General features: G+C 39.7%; 1 protein-coding gene across 1 annotated transcript in view; it reads left to right on the top strand.

The window, feature by feature from the left end:
• Positions 1-25,543, top strand: part of WDPCP (WD repeat containing planar cell polarity effector) — a 147,747-nt gene that overhangs the window by 97,053 nt on the left and 25,151 nt on the right. Inside the window, exons 14-15 of the mRNA XM_059468455.1 lie at positions 4,863-4,926; positions 10,913-11,015. Coding sequence (XP_059324438.1) covers positions 4,863-4,926; positions 10,913-11,015 — 167 coding nt within the window. The remainder of the gene's footprint in view (positions 1-4,862; positions 4,927-10,912; positions 11,016-25,543) is intronic.

The following is a 25,543-nucleotide window of genomic DNA, read 5'->3' as shown; positions in this document are numbered from 1 at the left end:
GGAAAAAAGCATGAAAACCATTTCTGTTCCAAAAATTGCTGATATGAGAATTTATGAGGAAACAGCTCCTTTTATGAATAATTATTATTATTGTGTTTAAGAAATGGGCAAGATGCCTAGAAATTGAATGAAAGAATGAGCTATTAAATTGAAATATTAAATGAAATAACTGAATTAAAAGTGATCATGTAAACCCAGCAGTAAATGTTGGGAGCTGTAGCTGATTTAACATATTTTCATCATCTGTTTTGTATGCTTAAATACAATTGCTTGATGTAAGTAAACACTTGATTGATATTCTGAATACTTTAAAATCTGCATATGCATCATGGAATACTGAACAATTAAAACTTAATTTCAGTGTAGTTTGATTACATGTAAATTATTTCAATATTCATTTTTTCCTGTTCTGTTTGCTCAGTGCATATTTAATATCCACTTTTTGAATGCATATCACTCTTGATTGGACTGTGAGATGAGGAGGACTCTGGAATTTCTTCCATTAAAAAGGATTGCCTTATAAATATTATTTGTGCCAGAGCTCTTCCCCTGCAGATTATTTTCTAAATGTTGTGTACTCTTATTGAAGACAAGGCAAAAGCTGCTGCAGCCCTCCTTTATCAGCCCAGCACAAGGAATATGCTTACATGGTCGATGAGCATGTCTAAGAAGGCTTGTTGGTTGTAACTAGTCCCTAAAGAAATGTTTCCATCTTTTCTGCACTATATTGCTTGCCTGCATGAGCTCCCTCTCCCTTCCCTTCCTCCTCCCTCCACGTGATTTTTATTTTATTTTCCTGGTTCTTGGAGGTCTTGCAAGATGCTTGAATATTATGGTTAAATATTACAAGTGTTTTCAAGTTGACCATTTCCAGTCTGAAAAATGTATCTCTATCTTTAAGTGACCAAATTCAATTTAGGAGTTGTGGAATACAGATGAAAATATTTTGCCTTTTTACATATTTGTAGAACATTTTCTAAAGACCAAAAAGACTTCTTGTCCCTTCTCAGCAGGCTGCAATCTATACACATTTTTTTGATCAACAGTGTTTCAAATTACAGTATTTCTGAACATCCAACAGAAGGAAATCCCAGGCATTTGATTCTCTTATTATTTATGCCAGTGAACAGAATAGCCTTTCTGAAGTTACAGATAACATTATATTTTTTTTATTATGTATATTTTTTATTTAATTTTAAAATTATTTCCTGGCATCTTTTCAGTTAGGTCATATTCCCAAAATACAGGCAGGCAGCAGGTTTGTCACTTCACCATGGAAGGCAAGTCTGCATTCCTCTCTGCCTTGACCATTTTTGACCTACATGCCTGTTGTTATATTAGTCCCATTTCCCCTTGATTTCCTTGTCCATACTAACAGAAATTTTTTATACATTTTAGAATGCATACAGAAATGCATATAATGACAGTATTCTTTAGTTATGTGAGAATTTGAAGTTAATGTGGTATCTACTAAATGGCTTGCAGGGAAGTGTTTTCCTGTGTGTCCTACATAGTTAATTGCAGTTTCAGAGTTCTAATCTTGAAGGTCATATTTCTGTTGCCTGTCATTTTGACCAAACAAGTGGCTGAACTTCATGGTTTGCAGGTGGATTTCCTTATCTCTCTTTTTCAAGAGACATAAGTCTTGATTGCTGGAGTTATTGTGAACCAAGCAATAAGGGGCAAGGAGGAGGAGGGGGTGGGAAGACACTGTTCAACACCAGGGCCCTGGAGATTCCATTTTAGAGAGCAAATATCGTTCCTGCTGACTGTAGCACAAGAACAAAAGGGGGAAGGTTTTACTTGGGGGGTATTTTGTTTGTTTGAGCAACTGATAAACTGTTAAGTGAGTGTGCTAACAACAGTAAGAGGTCTTCCTAGGATAAAGCCTGCTTATAAAACAGACATTATTAGCTTGAGGTTGGTCTCATGCTATATAGACCTCTTTCTAATGGTTTCTGTACATTAAAACCAACAAAACTTTCATAATAAAGGGTTTCAGAATAACAGGTATCTTCTTGTAAAATTAGGTTAAAAAATGTTGGATATTTAATACTGTTGGCCTAAGTAAAACAAAAAAAAACTTGTCACTCTTCTTTGTAAAATCTGCCTTCTTTTAAAGCAATTAATTTTATAATATTTTCTGAAGTAACTGTGATTGTTATTTGCAACACTCTTTGTTTGTGAAGAGCATTTCTTAGATAGTCTTTTTTCCCCTCTTTTTTTTTTCCTTAGTACAGATCTGAAAATAATGAGTTAATGTCATAGTTATATGAATAGGGGCCATAATGAGACTGAAGTATGTATGTTGATTAAAGGAAAAATAATTGAAATCTTTGTGAAACTGCAAAGAAATTACAGCTTAAGGCCATGATTCTGTTCTGCAAGTCAATCGAATGAGAAATTTATTTTATATATTTTTGGTTGCAGGCGTTTTTTCCTTGGCTAAAGCAAATGTCATTCAAATAGTCTGTGCAGTGATAACTTTGGAAATACAAAATAATTATATAGACATTCTTTTTAGCCAGTCATATTGCTGGTTTCTGTTCAGTTTCCCATTTCCCCTCTAAGTACTAAGAATGTATATTTAATCCATAATGGAAAAAAAACATGCTAGGAAAAAAATATAAGCATGATAGCTGTTCAAGATACACATATTTTAACATTTATTTATTTTTCTTAATTAAAGTATAGCTTCAAAAGCATCATTGCAAAACCATGTATTTTGATGAAAAATCTGTCATAGGAATCATGCTGAAAAGTTCAGAAACACAGACAGGCACGAGAAAGTGGGGGTGCACTGCCTGTTCCCTGGCAATCAAGGGGTTAACTTTAATTTATCTCTTCCCCTCCCTTAAACTGGTTCTGTGAGGAGGGCTGCAAATTAGTACTTGGAAGGCACAGCAGGGAGATTAGCTTTAGGGAGGGAAGGGCTCCCCACTCCAGCTCTTAGGAACCTCACCTGGAGAGTGCATTTCCTTTTCTACTTAAGCTAACATATTATGCCTTCTTGTCACGAATGTTATTCCTTGAGGAAAAGTCCTCTCTGGTTCTATCTTGCAATCTGATGAATCATTCCAAGTGTGTGGTAGAAGAGAGGAGAGCGATAAGGCTGTAACAGGAGGGAGCCAGGAAATCGCTGAGGCCGTGGCCAGGAACAGGAATCCTGGTGTGGTGCATCATATGGGATTACTTTACCCAGCCAGGGGAAGCAGGATTCCCATCTTTCCTCATGTTCACACCGGCCTGAGGAGGAGCTGCAGCACTGCCTACTGTTTCCTAAGGCACCACCAAGGTGCAGAGATGTACAAATTCTGGCATCCATGTGATGCTGTCTGACAATATTCATTTGACAAGCACAGCCTACATCTTTCTAACCCTGAGAAATCACAATGCTTTTTTTCCCCACTGTGGCAAAGAAGTCATCTCCTTCCAAACCTCAAGTGTCTACAACTGATCCATTGTTGAAATTGTTAACAGGTGGAAAGGGAAATTCACCCACTTTGTAATGGAACAAATACAAAATTGTTCTATATGGAATCAATCTTCTACCTCTCAGCTGAAATAAAATTGGGGTATTTGCATTTCTAAAACTAATCACCAAACCTATTTTGTAGCTAATTTTAAACAGTTAAAAATGTGCAATAAAGGAAAATGTGTACAGATCAAATCACTTTCTCATAATACAATGTCACATAATGGTTATCTATGTCTAGTATAAGAGACATATTAGCCCAATGCTGAATTTTCCATTGGGATTAGCATTTGCCAATGCAATGTTGATTCAACCAGATCTGATGGGACTCAACCCTGAACCACTTGGTGAAGGTTTTAAACAATGAAGAAGGTTAAGGGTAGCCACAGTCCTACCTCACAGTTCTGCAATCTGATTATGAGCCTATCAAGTTTCCCCAATAACATCCTCAGAAAGCTTCTGAAGGATGGCTCGTGTCCTCCTGCTTCTGTGGAATTCTCCAGGACTACACACAGGAGGATATACACACCCTGGCCCTGTCCCTCCATCCCTGTGGATGGGATTTTTTATTTGCTGTAACTCCCAGGAGATGGTGTGTAGTGTCTGGGTAGACCAAGGGGACAGTCTGTCACCACACATGGAAGGAGCTGTTGTTCAGCAAGGTCTCAAATTGCCAAAGGAATCCTCCACATTCACACTGCTCCCTTCCTGCTCTACTGCTTCTTTGGGTGATGCTCAGGTAGTGCCTTCTAGAGCATATCTGGAGGTAATTTTGCTCTTTTGCCCCTTATTTTGCTTCATTGATGCAATCTTTTTCACTGTAGGATCTCAGAAAACTCTCAGGATTCTGTGCTAATGCTGGGCTAAGGTAGTTACAAGACAAAACAGTATCACCCCCTACCTCTATTAGTCCCTGAGAATTCATGACTCAATTGGATTAGCATCTTCAGAGAGCTGTATCAAGGGGTCTGCAAGGACGAAACTCAGTAGTTTTGGACCTCTGAAGTAATGTGAAATTTGGGATTAGTATTTTCTGTAGAGGATTTTGAGGCTCCTACCAGCATTGCTGGGGATACTGTTTATCTGTGTTGTGGTTGCTATCTTTGTAAAGGACAGATTTGTTAGGATCTTCAGCTCCCTTCTGATTCAACCAGATATGATGGGGCTCAACACTGAACCACTTGGTGAAGGTTTTAAGCAATTAAGAAGGTTAAGGGTAGTCACTGGACTCCCTCACAGTTCTGCAATCTGAGTGTGAGCCTATCAGGTTTCCCCAATAAAACTTTGGCATCAGTTCATGTGAGCATTGAAGGACTTGTCCATGAGCAAAATGTGATGCAGCTCTTAAGTTAACCTCAGCAAGCAACGTGTTTCCTTTTTCTTTCAGGTATCAGAGGTTTGAAAAAGCATTTCTGCTTGCTGTCGACATTGGTGCTCGGGACCTGTTCATGGTGAGTTGTTTCTGGAGACAGGGGCTCTTGAAGGATATTATTTGTCAGCTTTTGCACACATTAAAACAGTTCCAGGTCATTTGCAGCCTTGGACACATACTGAAGACTGAACTGTTCTACCTTCGCCATCCTGAAACTCATCAGGAGGAATTTAGTATCTTCAGAGTCACTGACATTTTCCCCAGTGGGGCCTACAGGCTATTCTTAATTTTCCAGGAATTATTGTACATGTTTTTAAACTTTCTCTTTCTTCATCTGACCTGATGTGGGTGAATGTCGTCTTTCACTCTAATAAGCTTATACATTTCTAATTTGTTCCTTTAAGTCCAACTGCTGAGTCCTGGACACAAGAGCTGTCCATGTCCTGGGGATCCTGAATGCTCTTAGTTTGTCTCTTGGGGTTTTGTGAAAAGTGACAAATTATGAACGCTTCTGCTGGTACTTTTAAAACAACAAAGCTCAGCAGCATCAACACAAGGGTTTTAACATTTCATGCACACTCTGCCTCCTCCCATTTAATTAGCTACAAAAGTAAAATTAACCAGCTCTTAAAAGGTCCTCTGTGTGAGCACTGCAGGAGGTTCTTGTTTTATAAGATCTTGCACCACAATGTCACAGTGAGGTCAGATGGACAAAGCCAGTCGTGCTCTCCTAGTCTCTCAGCATGTTGCTGCTCCACAGCTGATTTCATTGTTTTCAAAGAAACAATAGGAAAGGGCTTGTTGAAAAAAAGGCCCTTTGAACGATTCGTTTGCTTGACTCTTTTGCATAATGAAGACATTCTGTTGTTTAAATTAAGCTTTGACACTAGATGTTAATATCATTTATCCCATTAAGTCACTTGCCCTGCTAGTTTGATCTTGATATTTAAATTGTATGTTAAATTACACAATTAAATCCTGCTTTTAGGGGTTATGAAAATTCCCTTCTAATTGTATAAAAAGTTGTGTGAACCTTTTGATGTTTTTTTCACGGCTCTAATCATCTGGCTTGTTCCATCTAATTAGAAAGATGTGAATACTGCGATAAACTTTACTAAGTATGCATCAAAAGAATGTGATGGAAATGTCAGACTTTTAGGAAATTCATTACATGTTCTATGTTTACTCCTCTCAATTTTCTGTCTTTTTAGATCATCTCTTTCCTTTTCTCTCTTTATTGAATGTAACCTCTTCAATACAAATTTTATACCTAATCATGCTAAGCACTGCTGCAGCCACATATAAGATTCAGACTGTAGTATGTCTGGAGCAGATTGAAGCTTTTTGTCAAGAGCTCTCCCAGTGTACAGATAATAAATACTCCCTAATTTTAGCCATTCTGACAGAATAAATATCACCAGCATTTGCATCAAAGGCCCTCTCTCATATGACTGAGAGCATTTTCTATGTGGTTGGTTTCTCTTTTCTTCCCTCTGCTGACTGCAGGATTGAGGGAGCACCTCTGTGCCAGGGTGGGAAACACCAGTGTTGGGTGTTGAGATGGGTGCACAGCTGCTAGCAAGAGGGAGGGACTGTCAGTACCTGGCTCCACAGGTGATAGATAACATGTTCTACTGTCACCAAAAAGTCTCTCCAGCTTTCTTCTAGAGGAGTTTCACTGTTCACAAAGCTATTAACTCCATCCTTTCCTACTCTTTGCCTTTTCTTTCCTCTCTCAACACCTACTCTTCATTTCCCATCCTACCAATGCCCTTAAACATAAATGTATATTTCTGAAATTTCCTCCTGGCTTATGTCATTGTGAGATCAAAACCAGTTCTTTAATGTCCTCTTTATGCTTGCATTACCTTTGAAATTCCTCATAGTTGCCCCTAAATTATGCTACAAGCAGCACACATCCCTGCGTCCTCTGGGGAAATGTCCTTTTGCTAATTCATTGTCTAAGTCAGTCACTAATGAACAAACTTTACAATAAGCTAACAGTGGGACTGCTGCAAGTCCACTAAGTACAGGACTCAAGAAGTTTAAACATTCATAGGTCATTAAGAGTATTTATTTGTGCATGGTAATTTCTAGGGAATTTGGCTTCATTGTGCTTAATACCATGTGAAAATTAGATAACCTGTTCCCTGAAACCTTACAGTCCTTTTAGGTATTTGTATAACAATGCTACTGCTAAGTAAGGGTTGGGCATCCCTCACTTCTGCTTAATACTGAATGATTCCTATATATTGTTTATGTAAGGCAAAATGCAATTACTAGTATACAATTTGATTTTGCATATATTTAAAGCAGTTTTGTCCCTTTTTAAAACCTCAGATAGCTCTCGGAGTCACATCGCCTTATTCCCAATTAATTTAATGGAATTTCAAGAAGAAATAGTAGTCTAACTAAAGTTACCTGATGGCATAAGCAAAATAAGAAAGAGCTGTTAATTAAAGGGGAGCAGAGAAGGAACTAAAAGGAAAGGATAGAGAGGAATAGATACAACAGAGGTTGAGGAGGATGCAAACATTGAGTACCCATCACCTGAGACTCCTGAGGAAATGTCCTATATCTTAGAGAATTTACCCTGAGCATCAGTTTCACCAAACAGGGCTCTACAGCATTCCTATTATTTGTTTTGAGACTGCAAAGAAGTTTGAGAGAATGCTACCTGAGGGCTAATTTTTCATTTCAAAGAAATGAAAAAGAAAAAACAAAAAAGGCTTACAACTATAGCTATAGTGTCACTAGATGAGGCCATAGCAAGACACATACACTGCTGTGTCTCTCCTTGAGCTTTACCCTTGTGTCACATCCAAGTCCATCAATTAATATCATCTCCTACAAAGTTAAAAAAAAAAAAAACTGAAAAGGACATAATATTAAGAACAACAGCTCCAAGTATTGGACAGTGACTGATCCAATCTGTGACAGAAAAGATCAAGCAGTGGAAAGGTTGTTAGCTTGAAATGCTTTTGTAGTGCAGTCCAGCTCTCAGCTGCTGAAAATTCAAAAGGCCATCCCATGTACCAAAGGTAGCAACAAATGCAAGGAAAAGACACTTTAATAAAACTGTCAGATCTTGGGTGATACACTGATGAGGAAAGTGCATGCTTCGAAGAAATGTTGGAGTGTTGCCCAGAAATATCCTATAGACAAATGCACATTGTGTTTCAAATGACTTCTGCTCGCCAATGGCCAGCTCTGTGAGTCGCAAAGGTGAGGGGAAAGGGAAGTAGTCCAAAAAGTAAGCAAGCTGTTAAATTATAAAATAGAGCCTTTTTAGCAAGCTCCTGATAAGCAGCTGGAATTTGTTTTTATTGTCACCATTGTGTTTGAGAGAGATGTGATCTTTGGACTCATAAATTCTTAGGTAATTGTGTGAAAAAAATCCTTCATGAATATTCAGATAATTTAATTCCTTTTTCTCCTGTCATTCTTTAAAGCAGCCTGTAATCTGGTTAAAAAAAAGCTTCTTCTTTTTTTTAAATTATTTTTCAGTTTTCTGGTTTAATCTACTCAGAGAGTTATAAATTCTTAGAAAAATCTACTTGTGCTGGTTTATTTGAATGAGAAGCACCTAAATTAGATCTGAAATGGTCTAATTAGAAGATTTCATATCTGTAATCTTTTGTTTCTAAAGCTGGTTTAGAGATGAGGCAAAGGCTACTTTTTTATTGTTCTTCATGACCAGCACCTTGAGGAACAACAAAGCCAGCCACTTGCCAACATACTGCAAACCTTTATTTCTTACAAGGCCCTTGTTAGTTAATGATGGACATCTAACACCTTTACATTTTTTTACTCAAACCAGAAAATGAGCAAAACCAAGACCTGAAATAACAACTGCTTTGATACACAGAGTGCACAAGCTCTTCACTGACAAAAGTTCATCATTTTCTGCAGTTGTTTCCACTACGTAATACTTCTCATAGTTTCAGCTACAAAAAGACAATCCTTAAACACTGTCAGAATGTATTTTAAGTAAGTCTGCCTGCACATCCAAATTTCTGTAAGTTCAGACTTGTCCAAGAGCCCTTGGGTCTCCTATTGTTATCTAAATAAGGCGACAGTATCTGCTGTTTAATCTTCATAGAAATCATACCTTGCTGCTCAGGCCTTTTCTCCTGACAACCAAGTTAGACCTACAAAGAGAGGAAATACAGAGTTCACCACAAGTTCATAACCCATTACTCTGCTCCAAGACATTTGCACATTTTTTTAGTCACACCTGTGTTTGTGATGAGAAGACGCTGCTGTCTCCTGCAGACTCTGCAGATCCTGCAAGTCAGTTCCAGGCTTTCCTGCATAATCATCTCAGTTTCTCTAAGATTTTCTGTTTTGTTTTAAAGTTCTTGTTCTTGTTGTTAAATGAGGGGTTACTGAAAGCAGCATGTCCTTCTCCTAACACTATTACTCTCACCTTTTTCATCTAAACGTGTCTTTCTAGAGTAAAGTCACTTTTCCTGTAAGAGTTTCTGTCATATTGATGCAAGTGGCAGTAAACTCACATAAAGAAGGGTGGTTTCACCTGAGATCTTCTGCATTAGGGAAAACAGTTGCTTTTATAGCATGCAGAGGTCAATATTTCCAGCAAACACTCCTTTTCCCTTTTAATTCCGGCAAGCAGATGGCTTGCAGAACAAAGGAATAACTTAAATCTTTGGATGTCAAATGGCATCTTCAGCAAAGTAGTGGGGGGAAAAACTTTGCCAACTGTTCTTTTTCTCACTTTCTGTGTCACAGTTCATGCGCAGAGCAGCATGTGTCTGTGATGCCAGATGAGAAGGGGGTTAATTGTCTCTTGATTAATGGTCAAAAATAAACTTTTACTTTTTGAGGACCAAAACCAAGGGCAGTGACAGTGTAGTTTGCAGGAATATATTCTCCCGCAAAGAGCTCTGTAGGTAGTCCAGGTGGTTTCCACCTCAAATATTAATATGCAATGAAAAGCCTTGACTTTTGATAAGGGCATGCAGTGATGGGGCAAGGGGGAATGGCTTTAAACTGGCAGAGGGCAGGTTTAGGTTGGATATTTGGAAGAAATTCTTTCCTGTGAGGGTGGTGAGGCCCTGGAACAGAAGTCACCAAGAGAAGCTGTGGCTGCCCCATCCCTGGAAGTGCTTAAGGCCAGGTTGAATGGGGCTGGGAGAAACCTGGCCTAGTGGAAGGGCAGGTTGTCCCTGCCCAGGGCAGGGAGCTGGAACGAGTTGATCTCTAAGGTCCCTTCCAACCCAAGCCTTTCTATAATTCTGTGTAATGATAACACCCCTGCTGCAGCCCTCTGTTTTTTGACCCTAGATAAAAGAGTAGATCCAGAGTATTAGCAACTGTTCATGCTAGACAACATTTTTGGAAAGCCCCTTGTTGTTCAGGAGTGACTCAGAATCATACCAACCCTGTGCATGTTAAAACCACTGAGCAGCCACTGTTGCTGTTATTACCACCAATATCAGCACAGGGAGGACCGTCTTACTCACAGAACAGTGAGGGTAGCAACTTCAACAGGGAGTGTATAACAACATTCAAACAAAAATTAGTTCTTAAAAAATGAAAACCTTCAAGTCATAGAATCATTAAGGTTGGAAAAGTCCTCAAAGGTCATTGAGTCCAACTGTCAACCCATTACTAACAGGCCCACCACTAGCCCATGCCTCTGAGCACCACATCTGCATTTAGCATGCTCCAAATAAAGGCTGTCAGCCAGGAGAGTTTTAGTACTTCAGATCCAGTTTACACAGAGCCACCTCCTATCAACATTCTTTTAATTCAACAGAAGTTATGTTGAAAGTCAACAGATTGGTTTCTTTCATACACTGAGTGAATAGCTTTGCTTTTATCAGTGCCTGATTGGTCAGTGTTTTATTCATTGCTGTATTCAACAGCACAAGTAAGGAAATACATTTGCGTTGGAGGGAATTAAAATGTAATGGTAGGTTCATCAGTTCCATCTGTGTTTGTGATCTAAATAATAAAAGAGCCTCTTTCTTTCAAAATCCCTTTTGTTACTCCTTTGAGATTCATTTTAGATTAATCTTTTTTCTTCTTTATTTCCAAAGGACATCCATTACCTTGCTCTAGATAAGGGTGAATTGGCACTAGCTGAAGTGGCAAAGAGAAAGGCTAATGACATTGATGCAGAATCAATAACTACTGGAATTGGTAAGAATTAATGTTGTCTAAAAAGCCCTTTTGTTTTAATCAATACTTGTCCTGTAGAACATGTTGTTATATTTGTAGAGGGGTTATTGTTTTGATTGTATTGTTTTCTTTGAAAGTGAGACCGGATTTTCATTTGTGACTAAAGAACAGAATTTTTATTGGTAACTAAAGGAGGCTTATAAAAATCACACAGCTTTCCTTTCAGTACCCATGTGAGGATAGCTATGAAGCAAAAAGATTTATACTGTGGCTATATAGAAAAGTTCAGGCTATACAAACTGAACTGAGTGCAATTGGTAAGGGACTGAATCTGAAAATCTTTTTTCATATCAACATTTAAGGCCAGGTATGGCAATTTGACTCATCTCTAAATATTTGCTGGTGCACACTGGAGCGACATCTAGCATTGATACTTTGGCAGCACTTGAATGGAACATTTACTGATGTGAGCACAGCTTCACATCCTGGCTTTAAAACAGCAGCTTTGCATGCAGTGGGATTCTTGCCATTCCATAAGGAATAGCAATGCTAAAGTTGCAGTGTGAGATTAACAGCTACAGCAGAGATGACTTTTCATGCAGGGGAACTCACAACTCATTCACTTTCTCCTTGTGTTTCTTCTGAATTGACACGAAGAGATGCAAGCACGTGAGACCATTCTGATTTCATGCCTTATAGCATGAACAAAGAAGAAGTTGTCCCTGTCTAGGGAGCTGACCTCCACTGGAAACAAAGGGAAGAAAACCCACAAAGCCTAAAAATGTATAAATTTTGCACAGTTCTGTTTTTGCTTATTCTACTGCATCATTAGAGGAAAGCACTGAGCTTTTGTCCTTATCCCATGCCAAGAAGTAGAATAGGATTAAAGCTCAGAAGGTTTTTTTGTGAGTCAGTCACAAAACCTTTGAGATCTTGAGTAACATGGGATTCTTTTAGAACTGTACATCTCCCTGTTTACCCAGAGCACACAAGAGAATGCCATTCCAGTACCTAGAAATGCAGAGAGGCCATATATGCATTTATGTGCCTGTTTCTGTAGAATGTATAAATCCATGACTTTCAAGACTATTGCAATACAGTAGCCTCTCCTTCCCTCTCCAGCAGAGTAGGAATCAAGTGGTGCCTCTCCTGAACTCTTCTCTTCGGAGTCTTTCATTTCCATTCTCAAGTCACTTAAAGCTATTTTCCACCATAACTGGGGTTTTGGGCAAGCCCTTTCACCACTAGAGTTTGAAAAAACGTGACCTGTTTAGGTCATCCCTTAATCGACGCTTCAAAGTGTGCAGTTAGATCTCTTCTCTTCTCTTCTCTTCTCTTCTCTTCTCTTCTCTTCTCTTCTCTTCTCTTCTCTTCTCTTCTCTTCTCTTCTCTTCTCTTCTCTTCTCTTCTCTTCTCTTCTCTTCTCTTCTCTTCTCTTCTCTTCTCTTCTCTTCTCTTCTCTTCTCTTCTCTTCTCTTCTCTTCTCTTCTCTTCTCTCTTCTCTTCTCTTCTCTTCTCTTCTCTTCTCTTCTCTTCTCTTCTCTTCTCTTCTCTTCTCTTCTCTTCTCTTCTCTTCTCTTCTCTTCTCTCCTCTCCTCTCCTCTCCTCTCCTCTCCTCTCCTCTCCTCTCCTCTTCTCTTCTCTTCTCTTCTCTTCTCTTCTCTTCTCTTCTCTTCTCTTCTCTTCTCTTCTCTTCTCTTCTCTTCTCTTCTCTTCTCTTCTCTTCTCTCCTCTCCTCTCCTCTCCTCTCCTCTCCTCTCCTCTCCTCTCCTCTCCTCTCCTCTCCTCTCCTCTCCTCTCCTCTCCTCTCCTCTCCAGTACTTATGTGCTGCACCAAGTATAACTGAGATGCCCAGGACTTGCATCTGATAATTTTCTATTATTTGACACTTAATCCAGAAAATTTAAACTCTAATCTGTATCTTCATTTAATTCCTTGCAAACTACCATGATTAGTAGATTTCTGAAGTTGGACTATTGATAAATTTAGTGAGAGTCTTTTGTAGCATTGTAGACGCACATGCAGGGAGAGGGGTAGGGAAGAGAGCAGAGGCGATCACTGATGCCTTCCCTGCCTATCAAATGCCATACATATGTAACTCAATTCAGCAGTAAATGTGCAGGCACAAAGTCTTCCCCTCCTCCAGACCAGTCCTACAGTTACGTCTGCAATGCCCCATTAGCATAAATTATTAAAGTCATTTTATATGATAAAGACTTTTGCTGAATAATTAACTATCAGGATGATTTAAAGTACTTTTCAATGCCCCCAGGGACAAACTGTCACTGAGATTCATTCTCTAAACAGTAATGAATTTGCATCCAATTCATTTTGTATGAAAATAAACAGGAATCTCCCATGAGTTTGTTTCGCTGCAGATTCAGTCTCACCTTAAACATGTGAAATCTCAGCCACAGGTTTTGTTTTGTTATACTTTATTGCAATGTCCTTTCTAATGATGCTTTTATTTCATAAATTGTTGTTGGCAAAAAAGTTGACATGAGGTATGAACTTTGTGGACCCAATGAAAACAAAAGATGATGAGTGCTTTATATGGAAATTGCTGTATCTTTCTAATACTTTGAGGGGGAGAAAAAAAAAACATGCCAGAGCCAGAGGTTTTAAAATGCAGTTTCAAACAAGTCTGTGTCCTTGACCTCTTCCCAAACCCAGACATCTTCAGCTGGTCCCTGCTCTCTGGAGCTGGTAGCCACTCAGTTCACCAATGGTCACACTTGTCCCCAAACTTCTTGAACACCCACTTCAGGCTTTTGCAAAGAGACAGTAACCTAAGCAGCAAGGTGCAACCAGTGCTATTGAGCTTATACTGGACACACTACAGCTTATTTCTTAAATATATATATATATATATATCTCAAAAGTGAACCATTGTCATATGTCAATATCTGATGAAATTTCCTGAGCTAGCCCATCCCCAAACCTCAGCTCAGCACTGCTTGAAAATAAGATGAGTCATTGCTTCTGGCTGATTCCCAAGCCTTTGAGAGTGCTCCATCTTGCCCCAGATATATTTAATTTGTCAAGATATTTCTGTGCACAGGGCTCACTTCAAGCATAATGTATTTCAAACTCAGACTTCCAGGAAAAGTTTCAAGCTGCTACAAATAATGCAGAATGACAATATAATTATAATTTATAGATGTCATCCAGAATTCTATATGTGTAGATTCCTCACATATGTTATACCAATGTTTGTGTCAAGATAAAACTAAAAATAGGCTGATTATTTTAAGATTTTCTGAATTTTGGCTCTTCTCAGTTTATCATCACGTGATTGCAGTTTGCTGGACACTCTTTTGAAGAGGCTACCTTCTAAGCTGAGGAGCTAAGGAGGTCTGTGGGCATCTGGTAAAAACATCTGTAGACCTGCAGAACACAGTAGCTTGGTGAGAATATTGCTGAGCAAAATGAAGTGTTAGGTGAAGTATGGTTTTGGCAGAATCATATCTTTTGTTCATCTGATTAAAATCTTCTGAGGATCAATATTCTCATAAGATTTTATGTTTGACAGCCTGTGAAAATGCATCTTGAGGGATGAGAATATTGAAGTAATGGCACTGTACATCTCAGGCATTAGCTATCTTCTCTTTCCCCACCCTTATTTGATCAGCAGACCACTGGCCATGGATCCTGTGGTTTCTTCTTCCAAAGATTTTCTGTTGAATTATTTCTGTAGTTGATCCACAAGTTCCTTAATGAGGTCGGGGAGTTCTCATTTAGCCTTGCCTAAAATGTATGCTGTGCACCTCATTTCACTTGATTAAAAGAGAGAATAAATAATTTATTCAATATTGGCATATATGTAGGTTACTAATAAATTCTGTTTATGAGCGTAACCTGGCATGTACTCTCCTGGAACAGTATTTTCTGTGGTGGGAGAGTGAGTCTGTTAGGTGCTGTAGAGTGTGGGTTGCTAATGTAAAACCTGAGTTGCAAAGAACTGACATGGCAGAGCCTGTTAAGAAATGCCATAGCTAATAATGATCATGGAGTGAGGAGCTCAGCCCTTCAGACATCATTGCTCAATGAATATCCAACGAAGAGCATATGTAGGCAGTGTCAGAAAGTTTCCCAAGGCCAACTTCCAACAAATTACATTAGGGCCTAGCAAGGTGATTTTAACCTTCAAAATCAACAGCTTTCACCCAAAAGGGATTCATGTTGTGACAAGACAGATAACTGCTGCATAGTTGAAAGGCAAATTAGAAAACCTTGTATTTCTACTTGGAATTTCAGATTATTAGTAACTAATGTTTAGGCAACATTTCTAACAGAGGTATCTTAACAAAAACACTGATGTTCAGATAGTTGCATTGTTCTGAAATGCTAGATAGGACTGACTAACATTTTGGTGGTTCACTAATGTCTCATGAAAGTGCTTGAGGTTTTTCCATTTAAAATAGAATTTTAAAATATTTCTGGAAGTATTCCATACTGTTTGCAAGATAGGGAATCTTATCAGTTCTCACAGAGACTGAAGTCTAATTTCCCACAGTGTTTGTAAAATGACATTTAAAATGTAGGGACCCTAAATGTTTCACCTTACTGGCAAGGAACATCTCTAGTTTGAACCCTAAGTGGAGAATTAATTAATTTTATCTTAGTTCTGTGGTAGTGTTTTATATTGAATGGCTTACACGTTCTTTGTGATAATTAATAATGACACATCCTACGGTGTTTTGTCTGAGGTACCAGTCTGGTCTTGCATTACAGTCTGCTACCTCCAGATCACTTATCATTTACTCAGATCTTCCCCTCTTCCTGACAGTCCTGGGGAGCCTGCTTGCATTTCAAGTCCGTGTTTAGAATTGTCCCCCTGTGTTTGTAACCTTCTCTGGCCTTGCATTAGCCTAGTTGGTAACGTTTCCTTCTCCTCTGATCCATACTGACTCCTTTCATCTCTCAAGCAATACTCTACCTCACCCTCACATACCCTCTCTGACACTGATGGCAAAGCCTTCTTCATTTCCTGCTCTTCCTTGGCACGTGCAGCTTTCTCTTGTCATCTGTCAAGTTTCAAGTTAACTGAGAATCTTGGCCTTTATTTAATGACTTTTATTTCACTTCATGCTTCAAAGGTATTGTCCCAGACACAGGTGAGCTGTGATCTGGGAGGGCTCAGGGACACCTATTCATACTACGGTTTTTTGGAGCCTGCCCCCTTCAGTGTAAGTGTTAGATCTCCTATTTATTTGTTTCTATTTTCAGTTTAAGTCAATCAAAACCTCTGGAATCAAACCGTTTGCTTTTATTTTTCTAATAATGTAACTTTTCCCCCAGAGAGCCAGAAAAACATTTTTAATGAAAAATGCTTTCTAAGTATGATTGGCAGCTCACCTATGGCAAGAAATTAGTTTCCACAAGCACCTTTTTAATTTTGTGCCACTCAAGATGAGTGTCTTTGAAGATCCATAATAATTTGAAATTATTTAACTGTGCTCATATATACACTCTCTTGAACATATCAAGCCACACACAGCACTTGACACAGAGCCCACTAAGCACAGTGAAAGGATTTCTGCCATCTTCAGTGGGCTTTGGAAGGAGATTTTAGGATGCAACAATTTCATGGGTGGGCGTGGTATGACCAGAACTGCTGCCATCTGCAAAGACCTGGTTTGGAAGGACCAAGGTGTAGAGTGGCTTCAAGAGGAGGGAGCAGCAGCCAGCGCTCATGGCATTGGCATTGCATCCTATTTTTAGATTTCCAGCTGGAACTGAGGATTTTACTCTCTTGAGGGTTAGAGGCACTTACTGCTCCCCTCCTTGTGTTCTTTTCAAGAAGTGGAGTCATTTGTTTTGCTTGAAGTCTACAGTAATGCCAAACTATTCTTGGCTCCACCTCATCTCACCTCTCCTCTTGCTTGTGTCATGATGTCAGTTTTGATCTATACCTTCCCACTGCTAGACAGCTTTGCCTAAAGACATAATCCTCAGCCCCTAATAATTATGAGTACATCAAAGGCTAGTTGGTTTGCTTAGCTGCAGAGGTTTCCACAAAGATCTGTGTATCTTCACTTGAAAGAGATTTATAGTTTTGTGTCAAGCTTTAGAATTGTCATGGCCTTCCATTTTTTCCCCTTCTTTATAGTGACATATTCTGGCCTGCTACAGAACTGATTTAAAAAGCACAACTATATGCCCAAAATGAAGACACCTTCTCCTTCATATTTAATGATTCTCATATTTTGTAATGTCTGCCAGCAGTAAAATTATGCCCTATTGATTATGAAAAAAATCTTACCAGAAGTCATAGATTAACTATTTTTTGCCAGTTTTAGGGACTTCCATTTTTTGTACCAAAAGCCACATACTATGACTGGTTTATAAACAAACAAACAAGAAAAAAATTCCAGTATTTCCAAATTCTAAAAATTGAAAGGAGTTGTCTGTACCTGATATGGTTTTATTTTACTAACAAGTAGGATATTGCAAGGCATGTGAGATCACCTCATCTCAGATCTCTTCAGTATAATTCCATTTTATCCCTATAACCCCCCAGCCAAGTTGATGCACATAGACAACAGTGAATGGATGACACTAATTACCAAGTAAACAACATATTTTCAGTGGCAACAGATCAAGAGGAAAGTTTCAAAAGTGAAAGGAATTCACAGAGCTACACCTTGGGGGAGGATGTAACATGATAAAGAATAGTTTAGCATAAAAGATCTCAGAGGGATGCCCATGGCGTGGCACTGAAGTGAAGCAAGTCAGTACTCAAGCTGTTGACATTGTAGCTAGGAATTTAAGTAGGAATTTGGCTTCTCATCACTGACTTCAGTCCATAGACTGTAGTAAATTTAAATAGAAAGCACACATAGTTAAAATAACTGTTGAAACAAACTATCAAAGAAATTGAGGTATGGAAAGTGTCTTTGCATGAAGACTGAATGAATACCTTTCTGGGAAATAGGTCTTAGCCAAATACAATTTATGCTTAGTCAAACACATGTTTTTCTGGCTTGGTGTAGGATAGCTGGATGAAATTTAATAGCCTCTAATTCACTGTAGGTCAAACTAGATGATTTACACTGTATCATTATAGTATAATATTCATATGTTCTGGATTCCACTCTTGCCTACAGCTCTGTGAAAAAGCCCCTGGTAAATCTCCCATTAGCTTCAAAAGGACCACATGTGGTCTAAAAGACTGCAGTTAAAAGCCACATAATATATATGTAATATATATTCACACATCTCATAGTATGCACGTGTGTGTGTACATAAGTGGGTGTTATATTTACACATACACAGCCAAAATCTGGCCAGTCATGAAAATAGCTCAGAATCTGAACACAAGCCAGGGGAATTATTGCGTATTTGTATTTTGCTTCATGACATCACAGAAGCCGCTGTGGGAAACAGTTTTTGTTTTGTTTCCTGAAAGAACAAAAAAGTAATCACAAGCAGGAGGTGCTTTCATAAGTGCTGCAGTTGGCTGGGAGCTGTGGATGTGTGTGCTCACGGTGTGTCAGGGACATGTTTGTCTCACACACCCTGGAGCCGTCCCTCAGCCTCTCGCTCTCCGACGGGGAACCCGCCGGGTGCGCTCCCTTCTGCGCCCTGCAGAGCGTTGGCAAACACATATTTGCATGGCAGTTGGTATGTGTTTTGTCCTGTTTGCTCTGCGTAATGTAACGTGATGTGACAGGCTGTAATTCATCACATCAGCTGTGTGACAGCAGAGCGATTGGAAAAGAGCTGCGATGGTGGGCTCATGCGAAGTGGCAAGTTAATGGTGGGTTGGAGTCTCTCAGTGTTAAGGTTTTTTATAATCACCTACCAAAGAATTATCTCTGAGTATTCCCTGTGCAGGTGAGTTTTAGAAGTAGTGATCAGGCAGAGCACAGTCAGCATCAGGAGGAAGCTGAAGGTCCCTGTGCTCAGAAGGAACAACTCTTGTAAATATGAGAACCCTTGCACATGTGGTGTTAGATCAAGAACTTTGAAGGACAATTTATTTATTTCCTCCTCCTTCACTGCACTGCCCAGGCACACCACAGGTCCTTATGTGGGAATACTGTGGAATTGCCGACGGCAAAAACAGAGGTTGAGGCTGTTTTCCTCCAAAGACTCCTACACAAGAGACTGCTTGACAGTTCACCCTTGAAAAATTCCCACCACAGGTGTTAGGGTGTTTGATAACCTGATGGTGATACTTGTTGAGTGCTTCCAGCCTAATAAAACCAAGTTCCCGGTTAAAATCCCATCTCGGTAGTGGGATGGTCTAATCAGGACATGACTGGTGAGAAGCATAGGGAAGAGTTCAGCAGGGCCCAGGGGTGAGTTTTGCATCCACTGCTCTTCTCAGTTCTGCACTTTCTGGAGTGTCACACTTGGCCAGAAGATGAAATGAAGAGAGTTGTTTAAGAAAAACCATTGGTGAAAAAGTGATCTGCAGTGCCTAGCAGCAGGCAGTAAGTACATGCAGAATTAATGACTTTTTTCTTTCCTAAACTTACATTCTGTATTTAATTTCAGCTATTTGAAGTATTTTTCCGTAAATATTCTTCCTGTCAGTTAGTCTGCACTGACACTTCTTTTTACTTTAAATCCCAGTGCCATGAAACTTCTGCAGCTCCCCAACTCATGCATGAATAATACCTGCCATTCAATAATTTTTTTTCACAGCATTCAAGACATTAAAAGTCCTGAATTGTTCTAGATTTCAAACTATAAATTCAGTCTTAAAAACAGATTGTGAGGCAGTTGGTTATCTCTGCAATGTTGATATTATGAAATGGCAAAATATTTTAATATGATGGAAAGATATCATTAATGATAGCTTATAAGCATGTATGGTGTTCACTTTAATTAGTCATTTACTGCAGTCACACTGCCATCATCTTTATGATAATCAAAGCTGCAACAGCCACTTGATTTCTGCCTCCTGCCCTCCCAGCCCAGGGACACCACAACATCAGTAAAAAGTTGGGGTAGGTTTCTCACATAAATTAGATTCCATGGATTAACCACTTAACTGATAGTTTTAAAAATTTCCCTGTAAGGAATGTGGGAGTCAATATTCTTTCCTGTAGTCTTGTGTTAAAAACCTAAACATGGTTTCTCTATTTTTTTTCCAAAGATTTAACATTGTTTCACATCAACTAGATCATATTTTTTTCTTAATGAAACCTGTGCTACATCTTGCTGTGGTTACTCATTTACCTCTGCTGAATTTAGTCCTTTTTCTTGATAATGGTCTTGCTGCTAAAATCCCCCCTGGAGACCTCCAAATACATCTAAAGCACACCAGATGAAGAGCAAACTCTGGGGCCATCCCAGACACCTTGCAGAATAATCCCAGGATGTGTTTTTACATTATTTGGTAGGTGCTGGTGAACCATCAAGAGCCTTACATGAGCTCACTCTCTGACTGAAGGATTTGGAACTCAGTCCTAAGCCCTGTTTGAAATTCGCTACTAAATTTCACTACAGCTCTGCTTAAATAATACAAACTCTTATCACACAGATGCAAGATGATGGCTACAATTAATTATTTGTTTTACTGCCTAGGATGCACTGTGGTCAAAGAAAAGAGCTACAAAGTGCTTAACTTAGGCCCTTGCTTTTAGCCACCAAAGAGCAAAATCTTTAGTTCATGAAGGCAAATATGGAGCTTGTGTGGGCACCCTCTGTGAGGATGTGAGCAGTGTGAACCCAGATCACCCTGCTCACTGTGCTGCCATTGCCTCAGACATGTAAGGAAAGAGTTAGCACCACACTGATCACTGTAATAAACAGAATTTTAACAGTAAAACATGCCAGAAGCATTCCTCAACCAGTCATGAAGGAAGCACAGGCTTTAGTCAGTGCCTTACTTTCGTGTATTATTGTCAACTGTGCTGCCCCAACCTATTCCCGTGTGTGTTTGGGAGTTTTGCTGTCCACTCGTTGGGATAGAACCGAGACAGCAGGCAAAGAACTGGATGTAATTAGACCTGTACAACCACCGCAAACCCTCTGGATTACTCTGGCCTCCTCATTTTAACCTTGGATGGTTGTGCTTTCCTTTGGGGAGTGTGTGACCTCTCTGTGGCAGGCTGCCCATCCTTTCAGCACCATGCCATGCCAGGGCCCTTCGCTGTCACCTCCCTCTGGCTGACCACACAGCCAGGTGAAGTCCATTTCCTAAGCTCGCTTGTTTTCTGTAATTTTTGCCACATGGGGTGAAAGCACACCCCTGGGGAATCAGTGTAATCCTCTCGTTCGTGTTTGCCATTAGGTGTCAGTGTGACAACAACCATGGTACGCAAAGGCTGCGCTGGGGTGTGCAGGGATACCACCCCCCTCCTAAACTTCTCATTGTCCACTCGGGGCAAACACAGTGTGAAACCGAGGGTAAGGAAAGGATGAAGAAAGCAATAAACATTTTATTTCCGGGTGCTTTTCCATCACCTAATTGAAATTATTTACTAACAGATAAGTCTGTTTGCTTTTCATTCAGCGTGTCTCAGGTTCCCGGTGCTGCAGTTGTCAAAGAAGGGTAATATTTACAAACCCAGGAGAAGAGTTTCTGCACACACTGATCTCACCTTATTTTGGGGCAAAAGAAATAGTCAATATTATCAGTAATTTGCGGTCAGCAGGAGGTAAACTGCTTTGCCCAGTGCAAATGTTAAATTACTTGTGTGAGTTGAGGCCTGACAATATTGGTGCTGATAGATGAGTCCTTCACAAGTTGTTTAAAATACTGTATTAGGAATTACAACTTGAAGTCCACTCATTTCAAAGAGAAGAATAAAAAACTTTAAAACTAGTTTTAAAGGAACTTTTTTTGTCAGAAATAGTACCTTTTTATTTTGTCTATCAGTGGTATGCAGGATGAGTAAACAGTAAAATACACAATGTGTATAAAGAAGTTGAAATTGTTTTTAAACAAAGCTTTGGGCACTTCCCAAAATGTAGCAAACAAGTTTGGGTTGTATGGGAGTTTTAAAAGTTTTAAAATAAAAGACAGAGTTTGTGAGAGGGGGAAAAAGTATTTTTAGAAGAAAAATAATCTGTAAAATATTCTGCAGTAGCAGTATTCAGAATATATTAATTATACTCATAGGATAGCCTCTTTTTTTGCTTTATGTTTGAAAATGCAAATGTTTTCCCTTTTAATCAGATTTTGATCAGCTCAACATAATGGTTAAACCAGCTTGGTCTTCACCAGGACCAGGGAATCTGTTGTGCCAGATGATCATTGGGATTCAGCTTTGCCTTCACCTTTTCTGCTTGGAAAGGGAACAGGTTCTGAGCATGCCTTAAATTTGGTGGTGTTTTTCTTTATACTGATAGATTAAATCTCAAGTAGCACCATGCTGCTGTGATAAGCATCTGAGCAAGCTGGCTTTTCTTTTACCTCCTTCCAGATTTCTAGTAACTCCATGGCACAGGAGAGGTTATTCTTGAGCATGCACTGCACAGCCCAGGGTAATCCTAGCCAGGACAGGAATACTTAGGTACCATCTCTGCTACAGTTCCCCAAGTTGGGCAGTTGCGGGTCTCTTCATGAGAGCAAAGCCTTCCAAAATTTGGTAGCCGTGCCCCCTTTCAATTTGGGGATGGGAAATGGAAAACTCGTGTGCCAATTTGATGTTGTCCTTATAACAGATAATTATAGGCTTTAGGAATAGAAAAGATGCCTGATTAAATGGCTCCAGCCATCTGCTATTGCAAGACTGTGAAGTAATCCTTGACCATTTTCATATTAAGAGCTGCCACGAGGATGTTCTCCCACTGCTTATGCCACTCAGCTTGCCTAGAAAGCTGTCTCCTCTGCTCTGGCTTACTGGCATCCTAACTCACTTTTGCTTTGTATTATTTTAAATAACAGTGATTAAACCTTTATATGGTGCTGTTGGGGGAGCTTGAAAATATAACACATCTATTTTGATTTCAGAAATATAAATTGAAGAGATCCTTATTTTCACATGTGGTTTCAGATCAGGTTCTTCTTCTTCATGTTTGTGGTACAAAGGGAAGAGATGAAAAGCCAGCTAGGCAAGCAGTTTTAAAAACCCCAGCACTGGCCACTGTGGCTGCTTGTACCCCTGCTCCATTGGGGTCCCAGGGGAGGCATAAGAGGAGCCTCAAGGGCCAGGCACAAGCTGCTAACATGGCTCTCTGCCTCAGCTGGTTTAGGTGAGCCCAAAGGTACTTTTGCTGGTTTTGAAGCAAAATCACTGGTCAAACAGACCTGAAAGCAGCAGAGAGCTCTAAGCCTGCTTTACCCTGAGCACTGTTCCTATAGAGTGTTGCTTCAAGCAACTCTTTACAGTTCAGAAAGTATCCTGGTGCCAGGATCCTCCCTGCAATGGGCTGAGTTCCCAACTGCAGCCTAAACCAGTCCAAAAATGTGCCAGAAAATATGAGGAAAGGTTTCCACCTGAAACCAGAGAAAAGACAGAGGGAGCAGTCAGGCTGTAAAGAAGGACTATAAGGGTACAGGAATAGCCAGGTAGAGATAAACATCTCTGGGTGATGCACATCTGTGCAAGAAGGACTGGTGGTGGCACATAAGAAAGGAAAAAGGTCACTGCTTCAATGCAGGAAAGTGGAAAGATGCCTTTGGAAGGGCAAATTTTTCCCATTGAGCATTAATTGCTTTCCATGGATACAAAATGCACTTTAAGTGATAAAAGGAGTGGCTGACAAGCAATGCTGTATTTAACAGATATCAGAGAATGCAATGTAGGTTAATTACCTTCCCTTAAAATGAATTTTTTTTTCCTGAAGAGGTGAGCCTCCGTTTGAGACAGAAGCTAATCTCCAAACTCCTGTTGTCTGCTTCAATGAAAAGAGGAGCAAGAAAGGGAATGAAATTGGGTGGTGAGGAGCCACCAGTAGGAACCATGGTGATTTTTCTTCCCTGGCATCGAGGCATCAGTTTTTTTGCATTGCTTCCCATGGACTTTCCTCTTTGGTTACCTTCAGAACCACAAGCAATGCCAGGAACTGCCCACAGCTCCCTCCAGGGCTTTGAGCTTCCCAAGCGATGTCCACAGTTGCCGCTCCTGCTGACACAGTTTATTTAAATAGGCAGGAAGAAAGTATTGGTGGTTGCAGGAGGCAGTGTATAGTGTAAACTACGTCTGTGAGGTTTTAAAAAGAAAAAACACTCTGGTATTCCTGCCACTCTGTAATTGAGGGATATCAGTCAGGAGAAGATCTTCCCAGGGAGTGGAATGAACAGCCTGGGAATGAAAAACCCACTGTTCCTGCAATGTTGCATTTCCCCCTCAACAGGGCACATGAAGTGTAGTGTGTCCCCTTTCCAAAGCTGTTTTCCTCTAAATCAGTCTCTTCTGGTGGGAAAGGGTGGGAAGGAAAGTATCAAGCCATCAATCGGGGTTTTCGGTGCCAACAGGGTCACATCAGCTTCTCAAAGCCTTTGGGCACCCAAACCACAGAATGTGCTGGTGGTTATCAGCAAGTCTGTGCAGCAAAGCACTGCAGCAGGTGAGTGACAGGATGCAAATATCAGGGAGGACCTGGCCCTGTATCTGCTTCAGTGCCTTTCCAGCCACACCTTTCTGGTGTGGCAGAAATTGTAAAATGTCAGTCAGGGTGCTCTGGAGATGGGTAAAATGAGGCATGCACATACCCCAAGTCCTTTTATGTCCTGGTGCCTTGAGGTGCATTTAGAAAATGCATCCAGGGTTTGTCTTATGTTGGAGGATTTAGCCAAGAGACATTAAGCAGAGCACTGTATAAGTGTCATTAAGAGAGCTTAGCAACAGGATATTCTGTGATTCCAGATTCCAGGATACCCTTATGCATATCCTCTGTGTGTGTGTATATATATGTGTGTGTGTGTGTGTATGTGTGTGCAAGCACAGAGTTTGCATATATGCACATTACCATAAAGTCTGAGGGTTTGCAGGTTTAAAACAACATGTTGGTACCAACTGTGTAGCATGTTTTCTATGCATTGCATCAGTGTTGCTAGTTTTCTATGCAGAGACACACACAGACCCCATAAAAACTTGGCCCTCATTTTATGAAAACTTACCTGAGACATTACCAACTTACTATCCTAAAGTCAGTACTTTTAAAGAGACTGAAAAAAAATCATGTAAGAATTTTCAGGTTTGGTACACATTAAGCTCGTTGATGTCAGAATAAGTTTAGTCCACACAACCTTCCAGCATGATAACATTTTTTTTTTCTGTGAAACCCGCTGACTACAAATACGTTAGGCTGGCAGAGGTTAGAAAGCAATGCTGTTTTATAAATTGGGTTTTATTTACAGGTAGTATTCCCATTTTTTCATTATTTGGATTAGGCAAGTAACTGGTCCCAAGTTTTTCTTCATTAAAAGAAAAAGAAAAAACCTTCCTTTTAAGAGGTGTGTACTTCACAATTTTCAAACTTCAATAGCATAGAAATTTTCACTTGGTCAGAAAGCTGATTTAATTTGCTGCTGTTAAAGCTTTCAATTTTGCATCCATGAATTGTCAAATTAAATTCAGTGCATTGCTTAAATTTCTAGCTGCAGTGCATTTAGCCTAATTGCTTTGGTAAGTTGGGTGCT

Source organism: Ammospiza nelsoni, chromosome 3 (assembly GCF_027579445.1).
Source record: "Ammospiza nelsoni isolate bAmmNel1 chromosome 3, bAmmNel1.pri, whole genome shotgun sequence".
Taxonomy (NCBI): Eukaryota; Metazoa; Chordata; class Aves; order Passeriformes; family Passerellidae; genus Ammospiza; species Ammospiza nelsoni.
The sequence above is the reverse complement of the archived record's forward strand: the minus strand, read 5'-3'. Positions and strand labels throughout refer to the sequence as shown.